Consider the following 21,832-nt stretch of genomic DNA (forward strand, 5'->3'; position numbering starts at 1 on the left):
TTTTTCAATTTCTTCCTTTAACTATAACCGAAGTTATCATAAATTTTTTGGGAATGAAAGTGAAAATGAAAAGAATGTGATAAGAGCTTCCTTGTTTAGTTTGCAAAAGAAAGGGATGATTGAGTAATTGACGAATTAGAGTAACAATCTGGAGATCCTAGGTTCGAGTCCTAGCTACAATGTCCGGTTTACCAACACATCTGCTTGTGAGTTGTAACAAGCTGCAGGTAGATTAGTCGAGTTGCACCCAAACTGACACAAACACCATCATCAAAAACAAAAGAGGGGGTGGGTGTTGGGGGCTGGATTGGAGAAATGAAATGTATTTTATTAAGGCACGACCAATATCTAGAGGAAGTTTGAAAGAAAAAGGCAATCTTATACTGCAACTCGTAACTTTCCTCGCGTTGTTAAAAAGAATGATATTCTTTCCTACTATATTATTTACTTCCTTTAACCAAATAAGATATAAATTGTTTTATTTTTTATGTCCTTCAAATCCCCTCCTTTATATTAATTTCTCCATTATACATATTCCATTAAATTTTCCCTTCTCTTTTTCCCCTCTTCTTTCCCCTATTTCAGTACAAAGCAAAAAGTGTAAGAATGAAGATTTTTAGCACTAAATGGTTAAAATGTATACAACAAAAGAATTCAACATTTAACTACTTTGATAAGAAACTTTTATTCACACAAGATAGCACCAATATCCTTAAAACATGCTAATGCATAACAAGATACCTGTCCCTAGGCAACTGACATATAGTACTTAGAAACTCTTTCACTTGGCATACACAAAACCTGAGAAAAGACTGGAGACGCTAGAAATGGGAAGTCTACGGCACCTTCTAATGGTTCCAAGTAGGTGGCAAAATACTTAAAAGAAAACAGTTAACCACCCATATTATCAACTAAAAAATGGGTTGGATAATGAACTATTTAAAAACGGGTCAAATATGAATAAGAACCATATTATCCATTTAAAAAATGGATAACCAATGGGTCTAACTTTTACATTTGTAAAGCCTCAAATTGGAGGTTAGTCAAGTTAGGGAGACTAAAAATTCTCCCAAAAATGGTCATATGCAATAAGTCAAGGATTACCCATATTATCCGCCGGTTAACTCATTTTTTATCCGTATTAAATATGAGTTGGGTCGGATAATTTATCCGTTTTTTCATTACCCATTCTCGACTCGAACCATATCCGACCTGACCCAACCGTTTGCCACTCCTAGTTCCAAGGTATGCGTCAAGATGACTGGAGGATCATCAGATGACACCCTTCTCAGGTATGGTGGCTAGCCATACCAACTTGAAATGCCCCTTTGGGTAGAGACCAAAGGCATAAAGGCCAGAAGGACATTGCCAAGAACTCTGTAAGAGTGGAACCAAAGGATATATTGGAGGTTGTTGTTGAACTCCAACTTCAACAGCAGAAATCACAGCTGTAAGCATCCAGACATGGAAATAACAATAAATTAGCCAAGTTAGAAGGACGGAAAATGGAGTATTGCTTAACTTTTGCAGCTATCGATAAAACAAGACTACTTGAATTACTTTTTGTGAAAAAGTCTAAATTTGCCACTAAACTATTGAGTTCACTTAACTTTACCTTCACTCAAAAATTGGCAACAAAAATACTCTCATTGTTCACCCTTTTGTATCATAGAGCCCTTTTTTCTCTAGCTCAGCAAAATGAATCATCTTTTGCATTCATCATCGTCCACGTAGGGCACGTCAGTGACACGTGTCATAATAAAAACGCATGTTCGAGCCACTGCAGCCAAACAAAACAAACCAAATGGCCCCTATCTTTGAAAACATGTTAAATGACACAACTAAAGCTAATCAGGTAACAACTAATCAACTTCTTGTTAAATTTTCTGAAACAACTTCCAGTCACTAACATTTAAAAAGTTTAAGTGATTGTTTCACATCAAGTCATTTTAGAAGAAGGGTCATCTAAACAAGCCAACTAGGAAATCTTTTAGGGAGAAGCTAAGAGTTTCTTCTACCAATGACCTGTTAGATTTTTCTATCTTCATCAGTTTTTTCTCTATCAATTTGTTGTGTTTGTTTCTCACCATGAAAGAGATATATCCTTCTTAGTCCTCGTTCCGTCTTAGTTGCCTTGTCAGTCATCTTGTTAGCTAAAAGAAAAAACAGGAAAAAAGAAAAAGAATATAAGGAAACTCATGAAGCTTTTCTGAAGTTCTAGCTTCAGTTTAACTGCCCTTTTCTTATGCTACCAAATTTGTGGTTGTGGGGCATATAAAACTAGAGACTAGAATCCAGATATAGAATAAAAACATTATCATATAGTTACAGATTCTACTCCAATTGGCCATGTTTGACAGCACAACGTAGGATAAAGTACAACCGCTAGAACGGTCACAAAACGGAGATGAATTAGCAGACCACTAGGGCAATGCAAAACTACTTCAGTACACGTCACTTGTTAGTATTGAAGTAGAATTTCTCATTGAATAACAGAAGAATTAGGAATCTAATGTGCAAACAAATTGGATGAAGGATAACGCTACATATTGTTACACTAGCAAAATTCAAGCTATTATTTTCTTTTGTCAATACTGCTTGTACAGTTTTGTCTTTCTCATCTTGCAAATGCAGCAATCCTTTTCCTATAGATACATAATAATAAGGTCAATGGGAAATGGATTGAGGAAAAGAACTGCATTAGATAGATGTTAGTAAGTTCTCCCTGCAAATGTGGCAGGACATGTAAAAAGGCACTTAGTATCTTCAAGACGAGGAAAAGTTAGTTGGCTTACAGGTAAGGTTGAACCTTCTGCAGCATCTATTTTCCTAGAAATCAATTATTTTTGCTTGCACTCACTTCTTTGTTTTGGTTACAATTACCAGTTTATTCCAAATTGCAAACAAAGTTATTCATAATATTATTGGAATACTGACCTTTTTAAGACTACGATATCATCCAGCTAGCCATGAAGATGTCCCTGTGCAATTTGTAACTGTTGAGAGTTTTAGAAGATAATAAATACCTTTAACAGGTTGGCATCGGTTCCTCGGAATTGATTTCCCTAGCACCTTGAACCCTTTACACTCATGGAGAAACTGTCTAATGATGAAGAGATGGGAACCATATGATAAAAGAAGTTACTTCCACTCATTTGGTAGACTAACTTCTGTCTCTTAGTACATAGCAGTGTCCAACAGAGGCCCACAAGTGGTAGTATCGGGGTAGGATTCATCTGATCAGAGTCTTCAAGGAATAATATAAGTCAATAAGCAGAAAAAAGATATTAAAAGCACTCCTCTAGCTCACCCCATGATCCCCTAGCCAGAATTGAAGTACACAAGGCTTCAAGATGTTCAGTTTTCGTGCTCAGCATCCAGAAAGATAACTTTTCTGCTGCATTCCAAGTCGAGATGTAGCCAACCTTCTTAAAGACAAGCAACCCTTTTTAAATTTTGGAGAAAAATAATGGAAGAACAAGTTTCATATTGTATAAGGGGACTTGTGTACCAACCTCTTTAAATGTGTCAGCAAACAACAGCTGCCAAAGATGTGAAGGAATTTCATTAACTCCATTTGATCAATTTGAATTTGTGCAAACCAGTTATTTGTCCTTTACTCAGATGGCAAGGAATGATACAGAATTTTGAGGCAGGAGAGGAGTATACATTATTTTGGAGACAAATGATACTGATGCTAGTACTACTGAAGGAATTTCCTCAATTCCACATGATCAATTTGAACATTTTGGAGAATCATTTATTTGTCCTTGTATGGCCAAAGATGAAAGATTTGATGCAGGTGAGTTTAGGTAGTTTAGGAATCAATGCCACCGAAGCTAGTTATTAGAATGTAAAACCCGACTTAATCATCTGTGAAAGAGAACTATGATGTACAATGATGCAGGTTGCATATGACGGTTTACAAATAATTGAAGCAGAAGAGTATTAAGTTGATTTCTGAGAATGACACCTTTACATGATTTGAAACTGATAGACTAGTGAATAGCCTAGAGTAATCAGCAGGAAAAAGACGCCGAACTCATCAAGTTGACAAAGGAAAAGTGGAATCCAAGTATAAACAGTGATAATCATATTGATCCTTCTGCCTAGCAAGATTCCGAATGTTTTTACTTCAAACAGAAGCTTTCATCCCCCGCTTCGCCTATCTTCAACAAGCGATGCCGACAAAACTCTTTAAAAGAGATCCGCTTCTCTGCAGATATAGGGAGATCTATCAAACTTAAACGAAGTAGGAAGGCAATACAAATGATATTGATTACAGGAATCTGCAGACCTGGGTCGATAGACAATAGTCTCGAGCATAAGTCAACACAATCAGGGTGCAACTGAGGAATAATCAGCTCAGAGAAAGGAAGACACAGAGACGCCTTGATATTCTGTAGTATCTATATTAAAAACATAAATAATTGATAAGTGCACTAACAAACAGAGGGTGGCCTTTCATTGAAGAAAATGTTGTTACCTGAACACTAGTCCTACCGTGGAAAGGAGGGTAACCATTAAGTAGTTCAAACAGAATTGCACCAAGACTCCACATATCAACCTATTCAGAAGAATAGGTGTCAGCTTGACTCCTCTGTGTAATATAGTTGTATTAACTAGTTTCTTACCTTCGCATCATATTTTTGAAATTGAAGAATTTCTGGAGCCATGTAAAAAGGGGAACCACAAACCGTTTCTGCAAAGTCGTCCGGATTTAACATTCTGCTCCAAGAATAAAAAGATAAAGAGATAGTTAATGATGCCAGGCATTTTAGCTTCCCTGTTTCAGAACTCCATATCAAGTTTCTTTACCTTGAGAGACCAAAATCAGCAATCTTAAGAATCGGGTCATTCTCCAAGCTAGATAAGAGAATGTTCTGAACCAGAAATGAACTAAAATTAGAACATTCTCAGACACAAAAATAAATAAATGAGATGAACATTGAATTTTGATTATAAGTATTCAAAAGTGAACAAAATTCAATAAAAGAAAAATGACGATAAAACTTGCAAAAACAAATAGATTACCAGGTAGGGAGGACTTGTGAGTAAGGCTGGCAAGTGGGCCGGTCCAGGCCCGGGACCGCGGGCCAAACGGCTAAACGAGTCAGGACCGTTTGGTCCGGTCTCGTGGGCCGGTCCTATTATTTGGGCCCGCCAGGGCCCGGGACCGGCCCGGTCCCTTAGCGGGCCCAACGGCTATTTTTTTTTATAAAAAAAACCGTTGGGCTGTCAAAAATAGCCGTTGGCTATTTATGAAATGGCCATTTAACCCCTCAACTTTGTTTTAATCCCAAACTTTTTATAATTACACTTTTTCCCTATTTTCAACTATAAATACCCCATCATTATTTTATTTTTTCTTACAAAATCATCAATCTATCACAATCTCTCTCTAATTTACTTCTATAATTGCTACTATTGCTTACTTTATTGTTACAATTTGTGAAACAATTGTGAAGTTGGTGAATTGAAGTCTTCAACGATAATCAATTTCCAACAAGTTGTTCGTCAATTCGGTAAACTCGTTCCAACTCTTAAGTTTTAATATTATAATTTTGTTTGTTTTATTTACTTTGCTTGATTAATTAAGATGGCTTATTCCTTAAAAAATATGTTTAGTAAAAATAAGGGAAAATCGAAGAGTGGTGAATCTAGGGGCCAATATGTTCCTCCTCCACTTCCCCCGGCTCCCCGACCCAAACATGTTACCCGTCCTACACCTCCTATTCTTGATAGCGATAATAGTTTATTACAATTTACCGAGAGTCAATTTTTCCATAATATTGCACCCGGTGAACAATTAAACCATGAATATATGAATGCTCTTTATGGTAATCCAACTATTGATGAAAATGATGATGAAGAAATAGATTTTGATGAAACGCAACCGGATGATGATACACCCACTAGTCCTGCTCCCTAAAGTTAACCCAACTAATAATAATCTAGATGATCCCCCGTCTGACCCTCCTATTAGTGCCCCTACTTTTTCTAGACAACCTCCTAAACGGGCAGAAACATCTCTTGTTTGGCAATTTTTTACTCAACTAAAAGAAAAAAATAGGGCTAAGTGTAAAACTTGTGGCAAAGAGTTAGTTTTTCAATATGTTGGAAGTCGGGGGGACGGGAAGTTTGACTAGACACATATTGCTACACCCTCAAGATAAAGCTAGATATTTTCGTATGATAGCTTTGGCTGAGGGGACAAGTGCACCTAGTCAGGCTGACCTTAGTACCGGGTCAAATCAATTTCAACCGGGAATTAACACTGTTACCGGTGATATTTTATATTATGATCCAAAAAAAGATCGGGAAGAATTGGCAAAAATGGTCACTGTTATGTGCTTACCCTATAGTTTTCCTTCTAACCCCCACTTTGTGCATTATATTAGAAAAATTTATAATCCTACTTATAAAGGTTTTCCTCGCACAACCGTAAAGAGTGATATTTATAAATATAAACATGAATATGAACAATATTTGCGCTATTTATTTACTCATATAAATTGTCGTCTTGCTATTACAACTGATATTGGTAGAAGTGGTAATGACTGTGATTACCTTACTGTTACCAGTCATTGGATTGATGAGCATTGGATAATGCAAAAGCGCATTATTGCTTATAGAATAATTAATTCACGTCACACAGGGCAGTTTATTTCTAGCACGATTGCGGATATTTGTAGATATTTTTGCATTAGTGATAAAATAATGTCAGTTTCAATGGATAATGCTACTAGTAACACAAATGCTGTAGCCTTGCTTACCACTATACTAAGTCCTGTATTTAGTAATATTTTTCATGTTAGATGTATTTGTCATATTTACCATTTAATTGTGGGTGATGGTATGCGAATTTTAAATGTTTAAATTGAAAAAGTTAAAATAGCTCTTAATTGGCTTTTTTATTCAAACCGTAGAAGTAGACTTAGAGAATATTTTAAAAGATGCGATGAATTTGGCCTAAGAGAAAGAAAGGTTCCTAAACCTTGTCCAACTAGATGGAATTACATGTATGAAAGTTTAGTTATTGCATATGAATATAGAAACCCCATAAACTCAACGTTTAATGCTCATGTAAGTGATGATGATGAGCACCTTACAAATGCGGATTGGGCTAATGTTAAAATGCTTGTAGATTTTTTAGAAAAATTCCATATTGCTACAAATGAATTTTCTGGGAAATATTATCCTACTATTTCTAACTGTTTAGTTTATATTGCAGAACTTGCAAATTTGTTTGATCATTTTTCAGAGGGTGGGGAAATTTATCAACTTGCTATTGATTCCATGAGAAAAAAGTTGTTAAATCCTATTCCCCCTATTTATGGTATTGCTGCATTGTTAAATCCTACTATGAAATTAGGAGGTCCTCAATTTTGGTATGAAACTGTTTATAATGGTTTAGCACTTGAAGATGAGGAGTTGTCTAAACTTCCGAACGTAATAGGCTCAATTAAAATAAATGTTCAAACTATTTATAATGCTTATCAAGTTGCATTAGATCATGCTAGACCAAATATTCGAACTCCTTCTTCTTCTAGTTCTCAATCATCTAAAAGAACTGCGGGAGTAAGAGCACTTAGTGCTTGGGCAGGGTTCAGGGATTCTCAAGGTTCTAGTACTAGTGATTTTTCACAACTAAATGAGCTTGAAGTTTATTTGTCACAGAGAATTGAGGAAGTGAATCCCGACGGCTCCTTTAATATTTTGGAATGGTAGAAGGACAAAGAAAAACACTTTCCGATTCTTTCAAGGATGGCCCGAGATATTTTAACTATTCAAGCTTCAACAGTGGCATCAGAGAGCGCTTTCAGTCAAGCAAGACTTCAACTCGGTGATAATAGAGCGTCTATGAGGGAGAGCTTGAAAAAATCAGTACTTTTCAGAGATTGGATCCGTTCGGAAAGAAGAAATTTTGGACTTGCTGAATCACAACCAGAGGTAGACGAAGCTTACGAAGAAATGCTAGCTGAACTTGCGGAGGATGATGCTTCGCCTGGAAGCGGTGATGAGCAAGCTTCATTTCCGCCACCACCAACGGAAATTCCTCCGGACCTTGAAAGATTTATAAAATTTGTAAGAGATACCATATAAATTAATATGTAACTTGTATTTTGGCACATCTTGATTAGTTTCTTTTTCTTCTCAATGGTGGTATTAGCACCTTGTTGTGCTCATTCCATAGGGGGAGGAAGACTAAGAAAGATATTGCCATGATTTTTAATGCTATAATAAAAATATAACGCATTGATTTGAATATCTCTTTACAATATTTTTGTCTTTTTATATATCTTAAGCTATACATATAGTATAATATAGTATAGTATAGTATATATATATAAGCTTATATTTATACTATACTATAGTCTATACTATATATACATCTCATAAGATATATAAGCTATATTCGATATACATATATATATAAGCCTATATATATACTATCGAATACGGCTTATATACTATAGTATAGTATAGTATATATATACTATATATACAACTTAATATATATAAACTATATTTGATATACTATATATACATCTTAAGATATACTATATATACTATTCGATATACTATATATACATCTTAAGATATACTATATATACATAGTATACTAGATATATATATAGTAGATATACATGTATATATAGTATATCTTAAGATGTATATATAGTATATAAATCGAATATAGCTTATATATAGTAAGATGTATATATATTATATATATATATATATATAGTATATATATATATATATATATATATATATCTTAAGATGTATATATATACTATAATATACTATATATATACTATAATATATATACATAGTTTATAAGTCATATTCGATAGTATACATCTTAAGATATACTATATATATCTTAAGATATATATATATATCTTAAGATCTACTATACTATACTATATATATATATATAGTATATCTTAAGATGTATATATAGTATATTTTAAGATGTATACTATGTATATATAATATAGTATATATATATTTTAAGATGTATATATAGTATATAAATCGAATATAGCTTATATATCTTTATTACTATTTTTTTCTCTAACTTCTATAAAAAAAAAAATTAAAAATACAAAGTTTTTGTTGGGCCCGTTTAGGCCCGGGACCGGCTCGCTTAACCCGGGACCGTTAGTTTGTGGTCCCGGTCCCGAGCCGGTTCCAGCAATAAGCCCGCGAAGCCCGGGACCGTTTAGGACCGGACCGCATAGGACCGGCCCACTTAGGACCGGGCCCGCGAAGCCCACTTAGGACCGGGCCCGCAAAGCCCACTTAGGACCGGGTCCGGCCCACTTGTCACCCCTACTTGTGAGTCATGCAACCGACTTGTAGATTTATTATGCGGTTGTACTAAATTTTGTAGGTTCTATGTCAGTAAACCTTCTTCATTTCTACTCGTAGATATCTATTACCATTTCTACTTCTCCTTTTGACACAATTTTTTCGACTTTATGCATTTTCATGCTTCCTCGTTCTTCACCGTCTCTCAAGAATTAGGCCCCAATTTTATCTCTCAAACTTCATTCCCCTTCTCAAGACCTTTCCCTAGGTTACACGTTTTCCCCCTTCAATTTCCAAACCTGAAGTACACCTAGCATTTCTAAATTACATGTGCATCATAAACATTCAGCTCAAGGCGACGAAAGGGCTCTGAATATCAGCTCAAGACATTAATAGGAGTTTGGAATGCTTGTTGGAAAAAAACCACATTTCAGACAAATAACTTGGTGCAAAAAAGGTGAAAAGAAAAAGCTAAAACTATTCAGCAACCTGATTCCAGCATGCATTTGGTGGACAGATTGGAAGGAAAGAAACTTTAGATGTTTTGAGGATACAAGTAATTCCATCCAAAGGATAAAATTGAATTGTATGTTACTTTTCCTTTTTTGGTGTAGAGAGCTCCGTAGATGATTGTGAATCCATACTTGAAGTCATAGATTCCCTGTGAGTTTTTGTGTAGGGGGATATCTTCTTTTTTTTTTTTGTATCTATTCATCAGCACAATCACTGGAGTGGAAAATATATATGAAACATGTTACCAGTTTCAAAAACTATTCAGTTACCTAAAATAAGCTTGGTTCATTTGGAAAAATGATTGAAGCATCAGATTTCATCCACCTCCACGTGCAACTAGCTAATCTCTAAGTAATACGCAAAATTGCATAATGATATATTGAAATAGCAGATCGAATCAAAGATGTATAAATGTGTCTTGGGTGAAAAACAATTTGAGTATACTTCTACTCCTAGGTGTTCTTCAGATTAGTTGATAACACTTCCTGTTTTAGCATTTTAAAATTTTGTTTATTTTATGCATGTTCACAATTATTAATCATGCTTCTTAGCAATGGTCCTTAGGTTTTGTCACAAGACCAGCCTAACAAAAGCTTTGCTGCCCAGCTAAACTAGAATGTGCATATTGAAATGTGTTTTGTTTATGAAGACACAAAAGCTTATACCTCTGGCTTCAAGTCACGGTGGATTATTCGGTGTGAGCTTAGTACCTCTAGACCAGCTCCTACAGTATTGCAATCAAAATGGCATCAGTTATACAAGATTTGAGAAAGGACATCTTGGTATAAGAAAAATTAGCAGAACAAGGTTCTGAAAGAAAATTTACCAATCTGTTTCATAAACTTTATAGCTACACATTCTCGAACTCTGCCATGATTTCGGATATAAGAAGCCAGATCTCCTCCAGCACAAAACTCCAAGACAAGGAAAATACAGTTTTCAGCCTGAGGGATAGATCAATTGTCTCAAATTAAGAACTGAGGGAGATGCACATCACTAGATTTTCGGATGGCTATGATTGGATCTTTAGGTCTGAAACATGAAACTTAAACAAAGATAAAACTACACCTTCTGCCTAATGAGTATAAACTTTTGCAAGTTAAGCTTTTTAAGGCAAATGGGCATTGACAAGCCATACACTGATGCATGTGAAGAAGAACTTCAAAGCTACACCATCCAAAACCCAGCGAATAAATTCTTTAGGGTCACAGCTTTTACTGTATACAACAACAACAACAACAACCCAGTATAATCCCACTAGTGGGGTCCGGGGAGGGTAGTGTATACGCAGACCTTACCCCTACCCTGGGGTACCCTGGGGTAGAGAGACTGTTTCCAATAGACCCTCGGCTCCCTCACTCCAAGAACTCACCACCTTACTCTTGGGGTGACTCGAACTCACAACCTCTTGGTTGAAAGTGGAGGGTGCTCACCACTAGAGCAACCCACTAGAACTCACAGCTTTTACTATATCTAGTACATAAATTGTGATGCACTACATCATCTTATGACTAAAAGCTATGATGCTATAATTTACAGCTGAAATCACTTGCTCAGAGTAGATAATGACGCACAAAAGAAAGTAGAAAATATAAAAGTTTTTCCTTCTGACCAATCATATCTTGGATATTATGCACCCAATTTAACCTTTCCACTTTCCTATTAACGCCTTCCAGAATGGTGCTCTTTGCGGAAAGCATCTTTCTAAATTAGAAGAGAGATGGAGAAAGACCACCATTTTTGGTCAGGGTTTATCTCTTTTTTTCACAAATATTACCCATCCAGGCAAGTGAGGCATCCACTATTGCTCATTAAAAGATCATAAAAGAAACAGAATTCTAATGGATCCAGTGAAATTTCTCAGTCGAAATTGTTCTTAGCCGTTAACCCCTTGCTACCCAAATATCAAAGCTTGAGCTTGCTCAATTTGTCAGAATTATAAAGTTGACAATTGTTCAATTACTATAAAAGTTTTTTTTTTTTGATAAATGAGAAATCAGTTGTTTCCATCTGGAAATTCCGTGAACAATGAGCGACCCCTTTACCCTTCTCCACATAAATACCAGACTTGATTCACCACCAAAATTCAAACTTGTGAAGTACGCCTACACATAGCTGTACTCATTTGCAGTTGAACCAAAGCCCTGGGGCTAACAATTTTATTCACATAAAATGTTACTTCAATCCAATTCCATTAAAATTGTGTAGAAAATCATAAAGCTATTTGGAATACTCAATTATAGATATAAAAAATAAGAATACTCAATTATAGATATAAAAAATAAAGATAGCACAAACCTGAAAGATATCGAAAAGGCGAATGATGTTAGGGTGATTAACAGAAAACAAGAAGGTGAGTTCACAGTCCAAGCAATTTTTGAGTTGGCGAGTGAGGTTGAGGAGGTTGATTTGCTTCAACGCCACCACTTTTCCGTTTGTACGGTGCTCCGCTTTCCACACCGTCGACAACGAGCCTCCGCCGAGCCTACACGTCAGCGTGTACTCCCCGACCGTCCGGTGATCAGCTTCCATTGTATTCTGTGTGTGTTTATTCTGTCTTTGGGAAATTTTTTAGAAGAGGTGCCGATGCTTTTTGGCCTTTTTTTTTTTTTTTTGAAATCCACACAAACAGTTTTCAAAATCATTTAAAGTAAAATCAAACAACTACCCACTAAAATCCAAAAGGGGCCGGGAGGTTAGATTGCACGCATATCTTAGCCCTACGTCAGAGAATATAAAAATTATTTTTAATAGACTCTCGGCTCAAAAAAATAAAATAAAAAATAATATATCAGTATTATCAATAGAAAACAATAACAATAATGACAACAAGAAACAAAGAATAGATGCAAAACACTAACAACAATCAGTAGATAAGATCCGCCACAATAAAAAATAAGAGAATAGTGTGAACATAACATAAAATTATTTAAAGAAAAATATAGAATTGAAATTCAAGTTTAAAAAGAGTTTATGGAATTAGAATTGTGTTTTGACATAAATTTTTTTTGAAAAGAAAAAGTAAAAAAATTTCAGCAAAAATTGATATTTTCCTTGAAATATACCTTTAAACCTGTGTTTTTTAAAGAGCGGGATCTTAAAAAATTTTAATTTTTAAATTAATAATATAACATTATAATAGGCAAGAATATAAAAAATGCATTAAAAGTTTATGAAAACGAGAAAGAATTAAAAACACTCATAGAAAATAAAATATCTAGCATGTTTTGCAAATATAAATAATATAGTACGTTTAAAGTTACTATGAAATATAAATCAACTATAACATCTTAATTTTTAAATAATTAAAAAATATAATTTCTTAAAAATATTATCAAACGACACATTTTACATCCCTAAAAGTAAATACTCAATAAATTGTGTCAATATTATAATTTACAAGGTTACTCCTTCGTGAATAATAAATGCTAAATTACTTTTAAATAGCAAAATAATAAATATATGATGATTTTCAGAGTAGAACTAAGTCACGAAGATCTAGCAAGTAAGATATAAATTTTGGTATTTATTTTAAGAAAAGAAATATTTAAATGATATTCACCCCCACGATATTCTAAACTAGTAAATATATAATACTATGATTCGTTATTTGAGTTATTCATAATTTCATATTCCTATAGATAAAAATTACTTTAATCATTCATGAGTTAAATAATTTTGAGAGTCAATAATACTAATTAGTGATTTCGACCGGTTATTTGCATAAGAATTGTTGGAGAGCTTCGAGCGTTGAACATTAGGAGTGTTCAAAGCATATAGTCGGGAACTTAGAGCGTAAACCTCACATAACTAAACCCTACACATGAGCCTCAAGATTTTTTAATAGTGCCTCTCGCTCGTCCAAAAAAAACTTTTAAAATATTGCTTTAAACTATTATTTCAACATCTCATTTCTAAGTTAAAATTCAGAAGCTTAGTAACTTTAATATGATAGTATATGATAAAATAAAAGTTAACTAATCATGTCCACATTAAAGTTTGTTATTGTAAAAAGAGAAAAAAGGAAAAAAAGAAAAAAGAGAAAAAGAGGAGAAACGTAATCAATTGCTTAACCGTGTCTTCTAGGATATTCCGAAGAAATAGCGTAAGCGCTTAGCCACGAGTGCTTTACGACGGCAAACGCTTCTTATAAATACAGATCCCCTTTTCGACCTAATCCCAATTCATCATACTCTGCTCTAATCCTCTAAGAGAACTATCCCTCTCATTCTCCATCTCTTCTCGCTTAGCCTCTCAAGGTAAATAATCGATCTTTCTATTAATTCAATCGTTTGTTGAAGACGTTTAAACTTACGCGAATTAGTGTAGTTTGTCAATATATGAACAAAATTGTCCTTTTTTTGACGTTGATCGGCAGATCTGCCCCCGATTAATCAAATTTAGAACAATCTTTAATTGACGAGACATGCCTTTTCTGTTCAATAGTATGTATGTGAAACTATTTTGATGTTATAGCCTTTGTTTTCAATCAAATTGAATTAGATCCTAAATTTTTTACAAGTTTAACGATCGATATTTGTTTGCAAAAGAGGCCTTACTAATCTCTGGGTTTTTGGATTTATTTATCCTTGCATGGGCAATATATAATAATTATGTTCTATTTATGTAGATTTTGAACTATTCTATTTGATTTGCGATTTATCCAATTGTAAGTGTTTCTGCATTTACTTCACTCGACCTCTTTTTTAAAACTGAAATTAAATGTTTGTTTTATGTAGATTCCCTATTTGCCTATTTGATAGCTATGGTTTTATGCTTTTAGGGTTTCGTTGAATTGTTTGAATGATTGATTGTTCGATGGAATTAACTTTGTTTAAGGAGTCCAGAAATTGAATGATTAACTTCTTTTTTAGTTTGTTACTTATGGCTGTAGAAATTAAGGGTGATTGAATTTTCCTCCTTTGATTGATCTCTTGTCTCCCGCTAGCTATTTGGTAGTGCCATTTAGCCGTCTTTGGAATGCTGCTTTCCCTTTATTGCTGTTTCTAATCAATTATGATTTACTTGTTACTCTCTCATATCTGCATCTGGGTAGATGGATTCTATTTCTCCTTCAATTTGTTTCATTGGATGACATTTATTCTAAACTAAATTTTTTTAGGAGTCATCTCAATGTTATGATAGTTTATATACGGGTAGTTTGCTTCTATGATGTTGATCACCAATAAGCTCCTAACTTTTGGCTTTGTAGAACTTTTTTGGGGGACTTTGGGAGCTGCTAGTTTTGTCATCCTTTTTTTTTTTCGCTTGATCTTGATTTGAAATTAAGTCGCGTGCTTCAATACATTTCAGATGCAGATCTTTGTTAAGACACTCACCGGAAAGACCATTACTCTTGAGGTCGAGAGTTCTGACACCATTGACAATGTCAAAGCTAAGATTCAAGACAAGGAAGGCATTCCTCCTGATCAGCAGAGGCTGATCTTTGCTGGAAAACAGCTTGAAGATGGCCGAACTCTTGCTGACTACAACATCCAAAAGGAGTCTACCCTCCATCTTGTCCTCCGTCTCCGTGGTGGTATGCAAATCTTTGTCAAAACCCTGACTGGAAAGACTATTACGCTTGAGGTCGAGAGCTCAGACACCATTGACAATGTCAAGGCAAAGATCCAGGACAAGGAGGGTATTCCTCCTGATCAACAAAGGTTGATTTTTGCTGGCAAGCAACTTGAAGATGGTAGAACTCTTGCTGATTACAACATCCAGAAGGAGTCCACCCTCCATCTTGTCCTTCGCCTTCGTGGCGGTATGCAGATCTTTGTCAAGACACTTACCGGCAAGACCATCACCCTTGAAGTTGAAAGTTCAGATACTATCGACAATGTAAAAGCAAAGATTCAAGACAAGGAAGGTATTCCTCCGGACCAGCAGAGACTGATCTTTGCCGGGAAGCAACTTGAGGACGGGAGGACATTGGCAGATTACAACATTCAGAAAGAGTCAACCCTGCATCTTGTTCTTCGTCTTAGAGGTGGCATGCAGATTTTTGTCAAGACTTTGACTGGGAAGACAATAACTTTGGAGGTTGAGAGTTCTGATACCATTGACAATGTCAAAGCAAAGATTCAAGACAAGGAGGGTATCCCGCCAGACCAGCAGCGTTTGATCTTTGCTGGTAAACAACTGGAGGACGGCAGGACTCTTGCGGACTATAACATCCAGAAGGAGTCGACTCTCCATTTGGTCTTGCGTTTGAGGGGAGGGATGCAGATCTTTGTGAAGACATTGACTGGGAAGACAATCACCTTGGAAGTGGAGAGCTCAGATACCATTGACAATGTGAAGGCAAAGATACAGGATAAGGAAGGCATTCCACCAGATCAGCAGAGGCTTATCTTTGCTGGTAAGCAGCTTGAGGATGGTCGCACGCTTGCAGACTACAATATCCAGCAAGAGTCTACTCTTCATCTCGTGCTCAGGCTCCGTGGTGGAGACTTCTGAATTCATGTGCGCTAATGCTGCTTTTATGATGGCTGTGTCAATGTTGCTTCTTTGTTTTGTTTCAGAACTTTAGGTTTCCTCCGTTTTCCGTTAAAAGACATCTCAGATTCTGTTATGTTGTTTTCGCTGCTAATAAAGATTGGGCGCTACTTGGCTTTATATGTCTTGGTCTCCTCACTCCTCAGTTATACTAAGCCCTGGGGAACTTCACTAAAAATCTCACGATGAACGTAGACGCCTCAGGAAAAAAATGTGACCAAGCTGATATTTTTTATAATCCACTCTTTTGGCGAAAAAACATTGTTATAGTGGTGGCTTGGTAAATTTTGCTGATTCTTATATATAACAGTGAAAATTTCTGCACTTAATATACTGGAGTCTAAAAAAGAAATCTTCTTGAGATGTTCAGTCGAAATTAGGAGGAGAAGCAATAGACTTTATTTTAATTGAGTTTATCACTAAAATATATTTTCAACAAAAGGAGAAGAATTTTAGTAGTTCAATGTGTGATTGCTTAAATTTTTATCTTATTGGTTAGAGTTCGATTCTCCACCCTATAATTCCCCTTTCCATTACTTCTTTCCCTTCCCTTATCTATCTATAATAAAATTTTAAAAAGAAAAACCGAGGTAATTCTCTATTAGAGTTAAGCAAGATATCCGGCAGATACAGGGGAGGAGAAAAAGTGGAATGATAAACGTTTGGCTCTAAACTAGCCACCATCGCCGGTCACCTCATCTTCTCCGTTTCTCCAATCTTAATCTAGACGTAACCAATGTTCATTTGAAGAACTAATGACGCTACAAATATTCATGCTTTTGACAAGTGATATCAGAGATGAGTGTATACGGTTAAAACCGATCCTCGGGCATGAAGATCGATCGAGGATGGCATTTCGATCGAGGGGTATCTTCATGGAGACCCCGAACGAATTCCGAGATGGGGGCGTCTAGCTCGGGCGCTCGAATCGACCGAGATAATATCGACCGATACAGGTCCCGAACATCGATGCCCAAAAGTGATCGCCTAGCTCGAAACCAAGGCCGGGGTTCCGATCCGATACCGAGCTCGAGTCGGTATCGAGTTCACAGACAAAAAGCTGTTACAACTGCACCAAAGGAGAGAATCTCTGCGGGAATTAAGGAGGAGACACACCATCATGGGTCCTCCACTAGTAATATTTATTCCATCATGTTGCTATAGACAAGGTAGTGATCCTTGGCTATAAAGGCAAGGAAAGTTTGTAATAGAAGGCATCATCTTTTTGGCTGGGATTAAGAATTCATTGTGTTTATCTTTCTAAAGCTCATCAAATATCTTTGTTCATCATTTTCTATTTTTGCACCATAAATACGTGTATTATTATTTTCAGATCAAAGGAATCTACTTGCCCTTAGAACCATACATAAATTCAACGTTATCCGATTTTTCGGATAAACAGTTTGGCGCCCACCGTGGGGCTAAGGATAACAAGTGATTATTTGATACAAATATACAGCACACTCCAGCTTACAACTTCATGTCAGCAATGGCTCTGCCAATCGACCTCGAAGCCGGCCTTCAGGATGAAACCAACAACCTGGTGCCCGTGGCCGAAAGGCTACCCAACAACGTCAACAAGGCTCGAATCGAGGAACCCGAAATTTGAGCCGAAGTACCAGTAGATATCAATTCACGAATAGCTCTAGAAGCGAATCAACGTTCCGAGCAGGAAAGAAGCGTTCAGGGTGGCGCTCGACCCATAGCCCGAGACACCCACAGCACGGGAAAAATCGGGGTCAGCTTGCGCATGATTTTCGAAATACTGCAAGCCCAACAAGTAGCGATAGCTCAGTTGCAGAGCCAAACTCATATGCGAAGTAATCCAAACTCCAATCCACTTCTTCGAGAAGTAACCCCAGAACGGAGCCCGACATAGTGAAACTGAACGAGCGAAAATCAGGAACCGCTCCTGAATTTGCTAAACTGCTCGAGGAACTCACAAAGCGAGTTGAAGCCAACGACAAAAAATTCGAAACATATGATGCTAGGATCGATCAGATCCCGGGGGCTCCGCCCATGATGAAAGGGCTGGATTCGAAGAAATTCATACAAAAGCCTTTTCCATCGAGCGCGGCCCCGAAACCGATACCAAAAATGTTCCGTATGCCCGTAATTCCCAAATATAACGGTACGACCGATCCTAACGAACATCTCACCTCCTATACATGTGCCATCAAAGGCAACGATTTGAAAGACGATGAGATCGAGTCCGTATTATTGAAAAAGTTCGGAGAGACCCTCGCAAAAGGAGCAATGATCTGGTATCATAACTTGCCACCGAATTCTATCGATTCTTTTGCCATGTTAGCAGATTCGTTCGTAAAAGCACATGCTGGTGCCGTAAAGGTCGCAACGAGGAAATCGGATCTATTCAAAGTAAAACAAAGGGGTGACGAAATACTGAGGGAATTCGTATCCCGGTTTCAAATGGAACGCATGGATTTTCCACCAGTCACAGACGACTGGGCCGTACAAGCTTTCACCCAAGGGTTGAACGGACTGAGTTCGACAGCATCACATCGGCTAAAACAAAGCTTGATCGAATACCCTGCAATAACTTGGGCGGATATACACAATCGATATCAATTGAAAATCAGGGTCGAAGATGATCAATTGGGATTTCCGTATGAACCTACACGTCAGAACCGCGCAACCACTAAAATTCTGAAGGAAACCAACAGAGAACAAAGGTCAAACAGAGACCGATATCAACCGTACGTCACAGATCGGGTGAACCACGGTTCGGCGCATGAGACAGTTAGGAATAACCGCAGATATGATCGGGGGCAAAATTCTCGGGGACTTATGAGCAAAAGAGGTTTTGATAAACATGCCGATCCTATAGAAGTTCCTCGATTATCGGAATATAACTTCAACATCGATGCATCCGCCATCGTATCGGCCATCGGACGCATCAAAGATACCCGATGGCCTCGACCCATGCAGACCGATCCGGCCCAAAGGAATCCCAATCAAATATGCGAGTATCATGGCACCCATGGTCACAGAACAGAAGAATGCAGACAATTAAGAGAGGAAGTAGCCCGCTTGTTTAACAAAGGGAACCTCAGGGAATTTTTGAGTGATAGGGCGAAGAACCATTTTAAAAACAAGGACTTCGGCAAGCAAAACGAAGAAGGAGAGCCACAACACATCATTCACATGATCATCGGCGGCGTCGATACCCCTCAGGGACCTATGCTCAAACGCGCTAAAACGTCGATTGTGAGGGAAAAGCGATCTCGAATTCAAGATTACACTCCCTCAGGGACTTTATCGTTCAATGATGAAGATGCAGAGGGAATCATCCAACCCCATAACGACGCACTGGTAATATCCGTACTCATGAATAAAATTAAAATTAAGCGTGTGTTAATTGATCCAGGTAGCTCGGCCAATATCATCAGATCGAAGGTCGTAAAACAGCTCGGCCTACAAAACCGGGTCGTATCCGCAACTTTGGTTTTAAACGGATTCAATATGACATGCGAAACCACCAAAGGCGAGATAACCCTACCGATAAACGTCGCCAGAACAATTCAGGAAACAAAGTTTCACGTAATCGAAGGCGATATGAGATAAACGCCCTTTTCGGAAGGCCGTGGATCCACAACATGAGAGCTGTACCTTCGACCCTACACCAAGTCCTCAAATTCCCAACACCGACAGGTGTCAAAATAGTGTACGGAGAACAACCAGCCGCAAAGGAAATGTTCTCCATCGAGGAAGCAAAACCAACATCTTCGTCTTCGCCAGTGAATGGATCGGGTTCAAAAGGAGGCACAGTCGAAGACCAGAACGCCAAATAGCAACCAAAGACATCGGCCCCGACCCAGCCAGATAAGCAGAGCATCGAAGAAGATAGTGATCAATGGATCCCTCGATCCTTCGTGACCCTCGATGACTCCGATGCCACCGAATCAACTATTGAGAAATTGGAGCAAATCATTTTGATCGATCACTGGCCCGAACGAAAGGTATACCTGGGAAGGGGTTTGAGACCCGAACTCAGCAAGAAAATCATTCAATTTCTTATCGATAACATCGATTGCTTTGCTTGGTCCCATTTAGATATAACAGGAATCCCGCCGGACATAACGACACATCGACTAAGTGTGTCCCTTAGATTCAGACCGGTGAAGCAAAAAAGAAGACCCCAATCGGAGGTGAAGCACGCATTCATAAAAGATGAGGTAACTAAACTACTCAAAATAGGATCCATTAGAGAGGTAAAATACCCCGAGTGGTTGTCCAATGTGGTCGTAGTGCCTAAAAAGGGAAACAAACTTAGAATATGTATAGACTACAAGGACTTGAATAAAGCATGCCCCAAAGATTCTTATCCACTGCCCAACATCGATCACTTGATCGATGCCACGGCCGGCCACGAGATCCTTACTTTTCTCGATGCCTATTCCGGGTATAATCAAATCCAGATGAACCCGGAAGACCAGGAAAAGACTTCGTTTGTGACCAGATATGGAACATATTGTTATAACGTAATGCCCTTCGGGCTAAAAAAAATGCAGGAGCTACTTATCAACGCCTAGTAAATAGAATGTTCGAATAACAAAGAGGTAAATCAATGGAAGTCTATATTGATGACATGCTAGTCAAGTCCCTGCGCGCAGAGGACCATTTGACCCATTTGCAGGAAACGTTCGATATTCTGAGGAAATACAACATGAGGCTCAACCCCGAAAAATGTGCTTTCGGAGTCGGCTCGGGTAAGTTCCTCGGCTTCATGGTGTCAAATCGGGGAATCGAGATTAACCTAGACAAAATCAAGGCCATTGAAGACATCACCATCGTGAACAGCGTGAAAGATGTACAAAGGTTAACAGGAAGAATAGCAGCCTTAGGCCGATTCATTTCAAGATCATCGGATCGAAGCCACAAATTTTTCTCTCTACTCAAAAAGAAGAAAGACTTCGCTTGGACACCGGAATGCCAACTAGCGTTGCAAGAACTGAAACGATATCTATCGAACCCACCACTGCTGTACACTCTAAAAACAGACGAAAAACTTTACCTGTACTTAGCAGTATCAGAAGTCGCCATAAGCAGTGTCCTGGTTCGAGAAGAGGAAGGTACGCAATTTTCTATTTACTATGTAAGTCGGACCTTAGGGGAAGCGGAAACTAGATACCCGCACTTGGAAAAATTGGCACTTGCGCTGGTTAGTGCCTCTAGGAAATTACGACCATACTTCCAATGCCACCCCATAAGCGTATTAACCACCTGCCCACTTCGTAATATTTTGCATAGGCCTGAACTATCGGGCTGATTGGCCAAATGGGCCATCGAACTCAGCGGGTACGATATCGAATATCGACCTCGAACAGCCATCAAGTCTCAAATTTTAGCAGACTTCATGGCCGATTTCACGCCGACCCTCGTACCCGAAGTCGAAAAAGAACTACTGTTAAAATCAAATTTATTAACGAGGGCATGGATCCTCTTTACGGACGGAGCTTCGAACGTAAAGGGGTCC

General features: G+C 37.5%; 2 protein-coding genes across 7 annotated transcripts; one reads left to right on the top strand and one right to left on the bottom strand.

Moving 5' to 3' along the window:
• Window positions 1-654: 654 nt before the first annotated feature.
• Window positions 655-12,452, bottom strand: LOC107816906 (serine/threonine-protein kinase ATG1t-like). 6 transcript variants are annotated; one of them, XM_075227638.1, is made up of 12 exons: window positions 12,133-12,452; window positions 10,661-10,778; window positions 10,500-10,558; window positions 4,819-4,883; window positions 4,635-4,728; window positions 4,487-4,567; window positions 4,298-4,409; window positions 3,974-4,216; window positions 3,027-3,445; window positions 2,088-2,153; window positions 1,616-1,780; window positions 655-1,448 (listed from the first exon to the last, which is right to left on the bottom strand). In XM_075227638.1, the coding sequence occupies exons 1-8, from the start codon at window positions 12,364-12,366 to the stop codon at window positions 4,131-4,133; spliced, it is 849 nt and encodes a 282-aa protein (XP_075083739.1). In that variant the 5' UTR covers window positions 12,367-12,452; the 3' UTR covers window positions 655-1,448; window positions 1,616-1,780; window positions 2,088-2,153; window positions 3,027-3,445; window positions 3,974-4,130. The 6 variants fall into 6 exon arrangements, with proteins under 6 accessions (XP_075083739.1, XP_075083738.1, XP_075083737.1 ...); XM_075227637.1 differs by having other exon boundaries at window positions 2,938-3,445; XM_075227636.1 differs by having other exon boundaries at window positions 2,088-3,445.
• Window positions 12,453-13,934: 1,482 nt separating this feature from the next.
• Window positions 13,935-16,455, top strand: LOC107816905 (polyubiquitin 4). The gene is made up of 2 exons (XM_016642653.2): window positions 13,935-14,093; window positions 15,148-16,455. Exon 2 carries the CDS (start codon window positions 15,148-15,150, stop codon window positions 16,294-16,296), a length of 1,149 nt encoding a protein of 382 aa, XP_016498139.1. The 5' UTR covers window positions 13,935-14,093; the 3' UTR covers window positions 16,297-16,455.
• The last annotated feature ends 5,377 nt before the right edge of the window (window positions 16,456-21,832 follow it).

This window comes from Nicotiana tabacum, chromosome 13, assembly GCF_000715075.1.
Source record: "Nicotiana tabacum cultivar K326 chromosome 13, ASM71507v2, whole genome shotgun sequence".
NCBI classification, from domain to species: domain Eukaryota; kingdom Viridiplantae; phylum Streptophyta; class Magnoliopsida; order Solanales; family Solanaceae; genus Nicotiana; species Nicotiana tabacum.